Source organism: Chlorocebus sabaeus, chromosome 28, assembly GCF_047675955.1.
Source record: "Chlorocebus sabaeus isolate Y175 chromosome 28, mChlSab1.0.hap1, whole genome shotgun sequence".
NCBI lineage: Eukaryota > Metazoa > Chordata > Mammalia > Primates > Cercopithecidae > Chlorocebus > Chlorocebus sabaeus.
In genome coordinates, this window is record NC_132931.1 from 10,752,253 (window position 1) to 10,765,361 (window position 13,109).

General features: G+C 50.1%; 1 protein-coding gene across 5 annotated transcripts in view; it reads right to left on the minus strand.

Annotated features, from left to right (window-relative positions):
• Positions 1 to 13,109, minus strand: part of CUX1 (cut like homeobox 1) — a 470,594-nt gene that overhangs the window by 368,218 nt on the left and 89,267 nt on the right. For all 5 annotated transcript variants that reach the window (XM_008018447.3, XM_008018446.3, XM_008018445.3 and 2 more), the window contains exon 2: positions 98 to 208. In XM_008018447.3, coding sequence (XP_008016638.3) covers positions 98 to 208 — 111 coding nt within the window. The remainder of the gene's footprint in view (positions 1 to 97; positions 209 to 13,109) is intronic.

Consider the following 13,109-nt stretch of genomic DNA (forward strand, 5'->3'; position numbering starts at 1 on the left):
TCAACTGATGAAAATGAAACGCTCACGGAGCATCGCCTGAATATGCCCCAGCATTCTAAGATCCCTCCAAAGCAACTGTGACGGTCACCCGCCTCACCTCTGGAGTGTTCTTCTTGAACTCCCGGCTCTGTTCGATAAGCCGCTTTCTGGACTGCTCGCTTTCATCCTGCCGGTTCGCCAATACCGTTGCGGTGGCATCGAGTTCTCTCTGTTGGGGGAAACAGGAAAGGAAAAGAGAGTTTGTAATTGCACTGTGTACTAGAGGAGGGTCCTATTTGCATTTGACCAGAACACTGGGGGAGAGACCCCACTGGCTCTAGGGATCGTCAATCATCGGCAGAGGAGGGGCTGTAGGGTGGTGGGAAGGCAGGGAAATGAACATTATATTATCCACCCATCCCTCGTCCGTCCCATGTGCAGTGGTTGAGAAAACCAAGCTCGTTCAACGCCATGGGTCGTGCCTCCATGTGCCCCCCATAAATGACTCTGTTCCGGTAACAGAATATACAGAAACATCTTTTTTGCTCCAGCCACAACTCTCAGGCCAATGCCCAAAGGACCCGCCTCCCCAAGCTGCTCCACGCCTGTTCTTCCAGCCAAGGAAGGGTCCCTTCCAGCCACTCTTCTGGGCTCTAGTCCTTCTGCTGAACTATTCCCTCCTCGGCTATCCCCTCCTTGGCCTCCTGTGGCCGTCCTTCAACGCTGTGGGCCTGGGATCTCCGGGAGTAATATTTGGTTTGTATTCATTCAACAAATATTTACGGTGAGCTCACTCTAGGCCAAGCATCATGTTCGAGACCATTAACCTATGATTAGTTTTCAAGAGGGATCTTTAAAACGTAAATTCCAAGAATAATTATTTCCAACCACTTTTCGGAAACGAGGCACCTGGAATTGGCGATTATTCTCAAATCACATTACTTGCGCAGGAGCACTGAGGACCACCAGGAGTGGGTCCCCCATGAGCAACCCGCCAGGGGACTGAGGGCTCTGGGCTCTGCTCCCCACAACAAACCGATAATCAACGCTCCAGAGAACCTGTGCCCTGGCCTCGGAAATTCTGGGAAGAGCTGCCAAGAGGATCTGTTTCCAACAAGCCTGCAGCAGATGGCCCCAGAATGGTGTTCCAGGCTGACAGCAGGCGCCCAAGGACACACTGCTGTCGCCACCAAAAGGCCTGTTTTCCTGCCGAGTCGCTTCGGCGACTGAAGACACACAGCGGCCCATTCTGCTGGGATCCAAGGTGGCTGCTCCAGCTGGCTTCTCAACGGTGGGGACCGTCACCCTGAGTCCAAGCAGAGCAAGACCCTAACATTTCAAAGGCTGAACGGCGAGAAAAATCAAAACTCAAGATTTATCCCCACGCCTCCAAGAAGCACACGATAGCCTCTCCTTTGCCACCCCCTCGCCCCACCCACCTCACCAAGGCCCACTGGCTTTCCTCCTTGGCAGATGTAAACCAGCAAACCTACATGTTACAAGTGCTTGCTGGGAAATGCTTCCTTGGTACCACTATGGGTTGGGCCATGCTGGATGGGATGAAAACATGCTGTCAACTTAGAAATCACAGAAATCATAGATAGGCCGGGCGAGGTGGCTCACACCTGTAATCCCAGCACTTTCGGAGGCCGAGGTGGGTGGATCACCTGAGGTCAGGAGTTTGAGACCAGCCTGGTCAACGTGGCGAAACCCCGTCTCTACTAAAAATACAAAAATTAGCCAGGCATGGTGGCGGGCCTGTAATCCCAGCTACTTGGGAGGCTGAGGCAGGAGAATCGCTTGAACCCAGGAGGTAGAGGTTGCAGTGAGCTGAGACCATGCCACTACACTTCATCCTAGGCAATAGAGCGAGATGTTCCAAGGGAAAAATAAAAGAAAGAAAGAAAGAAAGAAAGAAAGAAAGAAAGAAAGAAAGAAAGAAATCGTAGACATTTTAAAAAGCAGGGGAGGAAAGGAAAAAAAAACAACAACAATAAAACAACAAACCAGGCAATGAGGGGAAGATACCACCACACCACACTCTTCTCCCCTTAGTATTTCTGGCATACAGGCACATCTTGGGCAAACAAGTCCTAAGGAATAACGTGGGCTAGAATTCAAGAACAGATGTCAAAGCTATTGCAGAAAAAAGGGAAACACTGAACATTTTGATAGACCACATTTGAAACACATCCCAGTTAAGGGAAGGCAGGGAAAAAAAAAAGAGCAACCGAAACCAATGTGGTGGAACGGGGGATACAGATAAGAGAGGAGCAGTCACAGCGAAGCAGAAGGCTCTTCAAAAATATAAACAATCTGGAGGGAGGAGGGCTTCGACATCTATATTTAAGCAGCAGCAGCCGAAGTTATAAAAGGAGCCTTCGAAAGAAGGCGGGGAAGAAAGCCAATATTGAAATATGACAAAAAAGAAAAAAAAAAAAGAGTTGATGTTTCGTTCCAATCGCACACAGACACAGAAAACTTAGGAGAAAAACAAAAAAGAACATGACTGCTTTCAGCCGGGGGTCCCTACTTCCCTCACTGCATGGAAGCCTCGCAGGGTGGGGGTGCTGGGGGCCATTACCCAATTGGTGGGTGTCTACTGATGTCTTTGAGCCAGCAGGCGCTGGAGGTAGGAAGGGGACTGTGGAGTCCCAGCCCCGACCCCCAGCTTCTCATCTAGTGGGTCAAGTGTGGAAAACGTTGGAGAGGACGCCAGATGAGCAGGGGGTCTGTGGGCCCCCTCCAACCCCCTCGGCCCCCACCTGCCCCTCCCTGGGCTGATCTGTCAGGGAGCCTGGCTGGGGGAGCAGGGAACTGAAACAGGTGGCCCGGTGCAAGGTGAACCCACCTTGATCCCGGGGCTGCAGAGCCAGTGCGCCTGTGGCAACTTGCTGCTGGCAGTCGGGGACTCGACGGGGGTCTGCGGCGCTCCCTTCCCTGCGCCTGCAGACATATGCAGGTCGGCATGGGAAACCCACGGGGGTCTCCAAATTTAACACCGAGCCGCCACCCGCCACCACAGAAACAGATTGGCACAGCGAGGAGGAGAGACTGAGCTGCCGCCGCCCCAGATTGAGTTGATCAGATTTAAGGCTTGAAATCTTTGACCGGGTCCCTTGGAAAAAATTTTTTTTAAAAACAACACACACACACACATAAAAAACAGCACCACCAAATCCTTTTTGAAGGACACTAAGGCGTTCTCGGGCTGTGGGAGGAGACAGCGATTAAACATAAGCCAAATACTGTTTTATTATCTACCAAGCCTGCCTATCCTCAAAGCGTCAACTACAATGACACATTAACAAGGGAATGAAATGCATTTTGGGGAGGTGGAGGTGGGGGTCCCAAATGCAGAGTCCTCAGCCCATGAGTCACGGGTCACGTGTGAGAAGGTGTATGGAGAGTCGTCACATCTGAAAGGCATGAAAAAATCACAAAGAGCAAAAAACCTGGCCCCAACCTCCTCCACGCCCAGCAATACCCTGTTATCGGTCTAGCCCCTCACAGATTTTCCTGCAATGTAAAAAAGCACGGTGTATTGTAAGGGACATGATAATCATCAGACACATCCAAGCCAAGAAGCAAACCGCAACACAATGTTTAAAAGAATATCCATCCATATGCTCGCAGGGGCTGTGATTATCTCCAGAGAGATACAGAAGAAACTTGTGACCGTGCCTGGCTCTCTCCAGAGGGGCCAGTGGGGAGAGGGACTCACTCCACAGCGTGTATCTTTGGACTGTCTTTCCATTTGCATGCATTATCTCGCTGGAAAAACTGCACTATGTATTAATTTTTACAATCCTGTTAAATGTGAACGAGTGCGTACACAAGTGGTGATGGGAGTAATACTTTCTGTAATGCACAGTGTAGGACACGTGAGCCTCTGTGTTACGGTCTGTGTGTCCACCTGCAGGGACAGAGGCCTGGAATCCACGGCCTCGTGGGTCTGGTGATGCAAGAAGTGAGGCGAGTATGTCCTTTGTCAAAACAACAGCTGTTTCTTGCACAATATGCTGCCCACTGGCCAGTCTCAGGGCGTATGGAGATAGAGGAGGGGGAAGGGGAGGAGGGGTTGGTGGTAGCGGTGGCCACTGCTGGTCACAGAAAACACCACCAGCCAAGCCAGAACTCTCCCGAGGAAGACACAGGAGGGCATCTGCTCAGAACTATCTAGAACTCCTCTCCAGCTAGAAACACCTGCAGGCCCCTCGTCCCAGGTCCCAGGTCATTGGAAGCTGGCAGGCTAGCAGCAAACGGACAGGCTCAGAACCTGGCACTTCCAACAAGGCTGAAAGAGACAGAAACGTGACTGAGAAAATGTCTGGCAAGGAGAGGCACCAGAACGCAGAAAATGTGTTTTTATCTTTCCAAGAGATCATGGGATGACTGATGTCAGGAGGCAATGAGGACCCACATGGGTCCGGTTTTGGTCCCACCCAGCCGGCCCCTTGCAGCCGTGTGGCCCAGTCCCCCTCACACACCCAGCACTTGCTGGATGGCAACTATCTCTCACCCAAGTCAACAGGCCGAGCTGACCAAGAGCTTCCCAGGTGTAGACTGAGCAAGTGGGTGTCACCAACGAGAGCCTCATCCTTGCATAGAAGAGTTTCAGAGGTCAAGGCCAAGGCTCTGGTCATCCACTGGAGGGCTAAGGTCAAGGCCAAGGCTCAGGTCATCCACTGCAGAACCAAGGCCAAGGCCATGGCTCAGGTCATCCACTGGAGGACCAAGGCCAAGACTAAGGCTCAGGTCATCCACGGCAGGACCAAGGCCAAGGCCAAGGCTTAGATCATCCACTGGAGGGCCAAGGCCAAGGCTCAGATCATCCACCACGGGGCCAAGACCAAGGCCAAGGCCCAGGCGGTCCACCGCAGGGGCAGGCCGAGCCTATCACCAAGTCGGCCTGCTGCTGTTTCGGCTCAGAAACCAAGGGCTACGTGCACACGGGCATCCCTCATCCCGTGATGCTGGTGTACAGCCGGGGCTCTCTGGATAGCTGGAATCCTGTTTTCCTCACTGATGACAACTTCTGGGATGTTTTCTCTCCAATTCTGACAGCTCCTCAAAGGGCAAAGCTCCTAACATTTTAAGTTTCTCTCTGCCCCCAACTCCAGACTTTCAGCCAGGCATTTCAGATGTTATTAAAAACAAAATTTAAAAAACTACCATGAAGGGGGGAGGGGGAAGGGATAGCATTAAGAGATACACCTAATGTACATGACAAGTTAATGGGTGCAGCACACCAACATGGTACATGTATACATATGCAACAAACCTGCACGTTGTGCACATGTACCCTAGAACTTAAAGTATAATAAAAACAAACAAACAAACAAACAAAACTACCATGTAACCAGCTGTCTGCTTAACAGAAATTGTGGAAAAAATTTTCTCCCAGATAGGTATTTTAATAAGACCAGAGATCCATTTGGATATGCCTATATATATATCTATTTTTTGAGACAGTCTTTCTCTGTCGCCCAGGTTAGGGTGCACTGGCGTGATCTCAGCTCACTGGTTAACCTTCACCTCCAGGGTTCAAGCCTCAGCCTCCCGAGAAGCTGGGATTACAGGTGTGAGCCACTACGCCCAGCTGATTTTTATATTTTTAGCTGAGAGGCGGTTTTGCCATGTTGGCCAGACTGGTCTTGAACTCCTGGCCTCAAGCAATCTGCCCACCTCGGCCTCCCAAAGTGCGGAATTACAGGTATGGGCCACCATGTCTGGCTTGGATTTGCTCACCTTTAAAGTGTATGTGGGCTGGGCACAGTGGCTGATACCTGTAATCCTAGCACTTTGGGAGGTCGAGGCAGGCAGATTGCTTAAGCCCAGGAGTTCAAGACCAGCCTGGCCAACATGGTGAAACCCTATCTCCACAAAAAATACAAAAATTAGCTGGACATGGTGGTGGGTGCCTGTGGTTCCAGTAACTTGGGGAGCTAAGGCGGGAGGATCGTTTGAACCCAGGAGGTCAAGACTGCAGTGAGTCATAATCAAGTCACTGCACTCCAGCCTGGGTGACAGAGGGAGAACCTGCCTCAAAAAGTGTAATTGTCAGGAGTTCGAAACCAGTCTGGCCATCATGGTGAAACCCCGTCTCTACTAAAAGTAGAAAAAATTAGCTGGGCGTAGTGGTGTAAGCCTGTAATCCCAGCTACTTGGGAGGCTGAGGCAGGAGAATCGCTGGAACTCGGGAGGTGGAGGTTGCAGTGAGCCGAGATCGTGCCACCGCACTCCAGCCTGGGCAACAGAGCGAGACTCTGTCTCAAAAAAAAAAAGTGTAATTGTCAGTTGTTTGTTTTAAAGTGTGAGCTGTGGGAGGCATCCCCACCATTTCCCACTGAGACTTCCTGTAAGTCACAGGGCCAGGGTCCCACAGGGTGGATCCTTCTAGGCCTGCAAAGGAACCTCCTGCCCCCAGAACCCCTGGGCTGGTGCAACACAAGTATTCTCGTTTTATTATCTCACACTTTAATCCAAAGAGTGAGTTCATCTGATGTTTCTTGGGGGATTATCTGTCAAACTAATCAAACAGCACATCCTATATAGAAATCTAAATGGTTTTGTTAGTGAAAAAATAGATCACTTGTAAAAAAGGGAAAGGTCGGCCATGGTTCCTGCACAGGAAGGTCCTAAGAGCATTTTATTTTTTGTTTCATTTCCAACAACAGAATCATTTGGATGAATGGAGGGTTCTCTGACTAGAAACACGTGGTGGGCCTAAGCCTACCCACCAGCCTCTTTCCATCACCTCTCCCAGCCCCCTACTGAAAACATCTCAAGACGCTTCAAACGGTGGTGTCTGAACTAGACTCCTGGCCTTAAGCAATCTTCCCGACTTGGCCTCCCCAACCTGAACTGGACTCCTGGTTTCAAGTGATCCTCCTGCTTCGGCCTCCCCAACCTGAACTGGACTCCTGGCCTCAAGCAATCCTCCTGCCTCGGCCTCCCCAACCTGAACTGGACTCCTGGCCTCAAGTGATCCTCCTACCTCAGCCTCCCAAACCTGAAATAGACTCCTGGCCTCAAGCGATCCTTCTGCCTCAGCCTCCCAAACCTGAATGGACTCCTGGCCTCAAGTGATCATCCTGCCTCAACCTCCCAAATCTGACTGGACTCCTGGCCTCAAGTGATCCTCCCACCTCAGCCTCCCTAAGTGCTGGGATTACAGGCATGAGCCACTGCACTCAGCCTGGATTTGCTCATCTTTGAAGTGTATGTGGGCTGGGTGTGGTAGCTCACACCTGGACTCCAGGCCCCATCCCTGCTGTAACCTGTGTGGCTGTGGTCAAATGACTTCCTCTCTCTGGACATAATCAAGATGATGTATTTCAAGTTTGTGGCAGAGTAAACGCTACATCACGGTTCATTTTCTATATTCTCAGAGACACATGCTTGGCCTCAGACCCGAATTTACTCTGCCACCAGCATCCCCCACCAGGCCAGGGGCTCCAGGGATGTGCAGGTAAATCACAAGTCAACCCTGACTGCCAGGTGAAACAAGACAGACAGGACCAGACAGACAGGGACAAAAACAGAGGTGGGGGGCTTAGAAAAGGGAGAAAACGAGGCCAGTCATGGTGGCTCACACCTGTAATCCCAGCACTTTGGGAGGCTGAACCGGGTGGATCACTTGAGGTCCGGAGTTCAAAATCAGCCTGGTCAACATAGTGAAACCCTGTTTCTATGTTATTTAAAAAAAAACAAAAAAAACAAAAAAAAAACTGGCTGGGCACAGGGGCTCACGCCTATAATCCCAGCACTTTGGGAGGCCAAGGCGAGCAGATCACCTGAGGTCAGGCGTTCCAGACCAGCCTGGCCAATATGGCGAAACCCTGTCTCTACTAAAAATACAAAAATTAGCCAGGCGTGGTGGTGCATGAGGGAAAGTGCCATCCTGCGAGCCTGTGCTCGGTAATGAAAGTGTAAAAATACCTCCCCAAAATATGTCCATCAACAGCAATCAATCTAGTCACTGCAAATACACAGATATACATAGATGCATAGAATCTGCTTCTACCTATACAAGGTTCTGTAGAAGGTTCTGCAAACATAAGATACTGGTAGTAGCCGCACCAGGGGAGGGAAATTAAGGGGCTGGGCACTCACTTGGGGGCGGGACAGTCTTTCATATCTACACTTGGGTACCTTTGGTATTTTAAGCACGTAAACGTAATGCCTACTCCTAAAAGGAAATGATGAGTTTTTTTTGTTTGTTTTGTTTTGTTTTTAAAGAGATGGGCATTCTTGCTATGTTGTCCTGGCTGGCCTCAAATTCCTGGGCTCAGGTGATCCTCCCACCTCAGCCTCCTCAAAGTGCTAGGGTTACAGGGGTGAGCCACTGAGTCTGGCTAAACATTGATATTTTATTTATTTATTATTTATTTATCTATTTATTTTTTGAGAGGGAGTCTCACTCTGTCACCCAGGCTGGAGTGCAGTGGCGTGATCTCGGCTCACTGGTCCCCAGTATCCTGAAGAAGAGAGGCTGTTCCAGGTCCAGGAGAGGAAAGAGGTGTCTACAGCGTGGTGTGGAGGGAAGGGCACTCATTTCTGATCCAAGGGAGTTCTGCCTCCCGGGTTCACGCCATTCTCCCACCTCAGCCTCCTGAGTAGCTGGGACTACAGGCGCCCACCACCACGCCCAGCTAATTTTTTCTATTTTTAGTAGAGACGGGGTTTCACCATGTTAGCCAGGATGGTCTCGATTTCCTGACCTTGTGATCCGCCCGCCTCGGCCTCCCAAAGTGCTGGGATTACAGGCGTGAGCCACCGCGCCCGGCCACACATTTATATTTTAAAATCTTACTTTTTCCCCTCCAGTAATGAGACCTAAGCTTTGAACGGCTGACAATGTCTTAGGATACCTCATTTGCAGAAAGTTCATTTGTTCTCTTCGTGGGCTCCATTTAAAGGAGAACCTTGTAGATTCCTAAAGTTAAAGTTCATGTTTTGGCTTATTTCATAAGTTTGTGGCCGGTGGGTGGCTCACACTCGTAATCCCAAAACTTTGGGAGGCTGGAGCAGGTGGATCACCTGAGGTCAGGGGTTTGAAACCAGCCTGGCCAACATGGTGAAACCCCGTCTCTACTAAAAATACAAAAATTAGCTGGCTGTGGTGATGCATGCCTGTAATCCCAGCTATTCAGGAGGCTGAGACATGAGAATCACTTGAACCCAGGGGACAGCGGTTGCAGTGAGCCGAGATCGCGCCATTGCACTCCAGCTTGGGCAAAAGAGTGAGACTCCGTCTCAAAAAATAAAAAAATAAAAATAAAAACAAACAAAATCTCATTTCTTCCCCCCAGCAAGGAGACCTAGGCTATGAAGGGCTGACAAGGTCCTAGGAAACCTCATTTCCAGAAAAGTGCTCCTGCGTAACGCTGCAGAAAATTCATTTTGTTCTCTTCATGGGCTCCATTTAAAGGAGAATCTTGCAGAATTCCCAAAGTAAATGTTCATGTTTTCGCCTATTTCATAAGTTTGAGAACCAGGTTTAACCTCATATTTCCCAAATGTTCTCAGACACTTAATCCTTCCCCATCACTTTCCCACTGACAGGCTTTGATTCACTGCTATGTCATAAAAAATTCTGAATGATGGCCACAGTGTTCTGGTACGTGATGTCAGACACGTGGGCAAGAGGGGGCATCTCGAACCAGGAAGCCAGAGTTTCCACAGAGTAAGACTGACCTCCAAAAGGGGTCCGGGGGTGGGGGGCAGCAGATGAGTGGCAAAGATGGGACAGTGGGAGGGAGAGACCCAGGGAACCACCACCACCCACACCGCCCGCCCACGCTGAGCAGTGAGCTCCCAGCCACCCCACCACCCCACACAGGCCTGGGCTAGCAGTGAGGGAAAAGAGGCAAAAAGCATAATGGAAAGCAGGAAAGCTGGAGATACGGGAGCTGCTAGGAGTCAGCCTGGTGCAGAGAAGAAGGCACGCTTCCTAGTCCTCAAGGGCATGTAGTGGGGGCCTGGAGAGATGACCAGGACACAGTCCTCCAGGACAGGGGGCGCGCCCTGCCAAAGCCTGCTGTGAACTTGGCGTTCCCTGCTTAAACGCCTTCTGTGGCTTCCTGGGGGCCACGGATAAGACCCCCCAGGGCCCCCCAGAACCCTGCCCTGGCACGCTGGCCTTCCCCTACTGTCCCCAGAGAACAGGGTCCCCTCCTTTCCCCTCGGACCTCGCCACAGGCTCTTCCTTCTGCTTGGAAACCTTTCCTTTCTCTCTTCCAAAAATTGTTCCGATGCCACTTCCCCGACTCCTTCCCTGCTCTTGCCTCACCTCATAAGAGATGGGAACCTGTGTGCCCAGCTCAGAGAGTGGCTGTGTGGCAGCTCCCCTAGTCTGGGCACAGGGGTGGTACCATCTCCCCATGGGCTGTAAACTCCAGCAGGGCCTATGTTTTGCTCACTACGAATTTCCCCGAACTTTGCAGGGTCCCGGGGACATCACAGGCAGGTAGTCAGCGTTAGTAAATTAAAGAACAGCTGGCCGCAGTGCTTCACACCTGTAATCCCAACACTTTGGGAGGCCGAGGTGGGGGGATCACCTGAGCCCAGTACTTTGAGACCAGCTTGGGCCATATAACAAGACCCTGTTTGTACCCAAAAAAAAAAAAAAAAAAAAAAAAAAAAAAGAAAAGAAAAGATAGCTGGGCATGGTGGCGCACACCTGTAGTCCCAGCTATTTGGGAGGCTGAGGTGGGAGGATCACTTGAGGCCAGAATTTTGAGCTCAGCCTGGGCAACAAAGCAAGACCCTGTCTCATTTTAAAAAGAAAAAAAGAAAAAAGAAAAGAAAGACAAGACAAGACAAGGAAAAGAAAAGAAAGAAATAGATACGGGGCATGTGAAGAAGCGAGTGCTTGCCCAAAGATTGATGTTCTGGTTATCTGGGGGGTTAATAAGAAACGCCGTGTGTTCAGGAATCTCTACACAGGGCAGCTGGCAATGCTTTCCCATCTTGGAGATCAGGGCCGAATGAACAGAAGGAAACCTCTTGGCCAGATCTCACGGCGTATGGTGGCTGTGTTTATTTATGGTGTGGTTTTCTCACCACAAGGGTGGATCCTGGTCCCCAGTACCCTGAAGAAGAGAGGATGTCCCGGGTCCAGGAGAGGAAAGAGGTATCTACAGCGTGGTGTGGAGGGAAGGGCACTGAATTTCTGATCCAAGGGACCAGCGTGAACACGGATTCCCACTGCCTGTCGGGGGAATGGCCTTCAGCAAGCCACCGAATCTGTAAGATGGGTTCAACGCCACCTCCTCTGCTGCTTCCCACAAGGCATACAGGGATGCAGAGTGGTCTGCTGTGGCTGTCACTCCAGCTCCCTCAGCCCCACAGATGAGGGCAGAGGGGCAGCAATGTGTCCCAAATTGGGAGAAGAATGAGCATGCTTGGAAAATAGCTTCGTGCACCTAAACTCCTAAAATCATCCTGCTTTTCCTGGGTAGGTAACATCTTCCACCAAAATCAGAGGGCAGGAAAAGACTTGGTTCATTTCCAGTTGCTACAATTTATAGGAGACAATGTCTGGTTACTGCAAAACGAGGGAGAGAGCTTCTGAGCCCCCCACCCAGAGACACAGCCTTGGGTAGGTCACCTGGCTCTCACCCTCCCCAGCTGAGTGATCCAGGCAAGCGATTTAATGTAAAATGGGGACAGCCTGATGCATACTTCATGGAACTGCTATGAGGATTAAGTCACATAAAACGCCCAGTGCAAAGAGCATGGACGTCAGTTTCTCTTCCTCTTGCTATTCAATCTGACTCCACCTCGTATAAAGATTATGTGCCCATATTCCTTTAATTCTCAAAATGCAGCCAGGCACAGTGGCTCACACCCGTAATCCCAGCACTTTGGGAGGTCAAGGCAGGCGGATCACCTGAGGTCAGCAGTTCAAGACCAGCCTGGCCAACACGGTGAAACCCCATCTCTACCAAAAATACAAAAATTAGCTAGGCGTGGTGGCAGGCACTTGTAATCCCAGATACTTGGGAGGCTGAGGCAGGAGAATCACTTGAACCCGGGAGGTGGAGGATGCAGTGAGCCGAGATCACGCCACTGCACTCCAGCCTGGGCAACAGAGTGAGACTCTGTCTGAAAAAAAAAAAAAAAAAATGAAAATTCTCAAAACGTTATTATACATTTGATATGTATCAGTATTTCTTGGTTCTGAGAGATCATTTGATGTGAACTCCCAGTCACAGAAATTCAAGTGAAACTTACAAGCTGCAGCCTTTCCATGAAAATGTTATTCTCTTGAATGTGCAGCACACCCCCAGAAAATGAACAGAAGTACAGTACTGACTTGGGGTAAACAGTAGGGGTGAAAAGGGATAAAGGCGGAGACAAGATTTCTCAGTATATAAACATACAAATTTCATTTTTTTGGAGACAGGGTCTCACTCTGTCACCCAGGCTGGAGTGCAGGGGTGCAATCACAGCTCACTGCAGCCTCGAACTCCTGGCTCAAGCAATCCTCCCGCCTCAGCCATCTGAGTAGCTGGGATTATGGGCACGTGCCACTATGTCCAGCTAATTGTGTGTGTGTTCTGTAAAGATGTGGTTTCACCATGTCACTCCTGAGCTCAAGTGACCCCCCGCCACCCGCCACCTCAGCCTCCCAAAGTACTGCTGTTACAGGTGTGAGCCACTGGACCCAGCTAAAATTTTGATTTTAGACCAAGTGAACACATTACCTATTCAGAAAATAAGATTGAATAAAAAATTATAATTTGGTCTATGAGTACAAAAGCTATGCATACAAAGTTTTCCCACAAGCCTTGTTAATAAAGGCTTTATTTTTTATAAAAATCTCTCAGGGCTGAGAGATTTCCATCAAGAATCAAGAATTTGTTTTTTCGTTTTTCACCCCGTCACAAACCCACTCTGCAAAGACGAAAATGCCAGATGTATCCAACAAGCATTGCACTCCATGGAACACTTGCTAGACGCTCATTTAAACGGTGAGATGTGAGAGACGCTGTCTCGGAGACGCATAATGACATGTAAGGCAGAGCAGGTGCCGGGGGCAGGCCACGTGGCCGGCTCTGTGGCAGGGAGAGGGGAGGATAATTCTCAGCCCTAATGAGAAGGGCTCTGCTTTATGGATT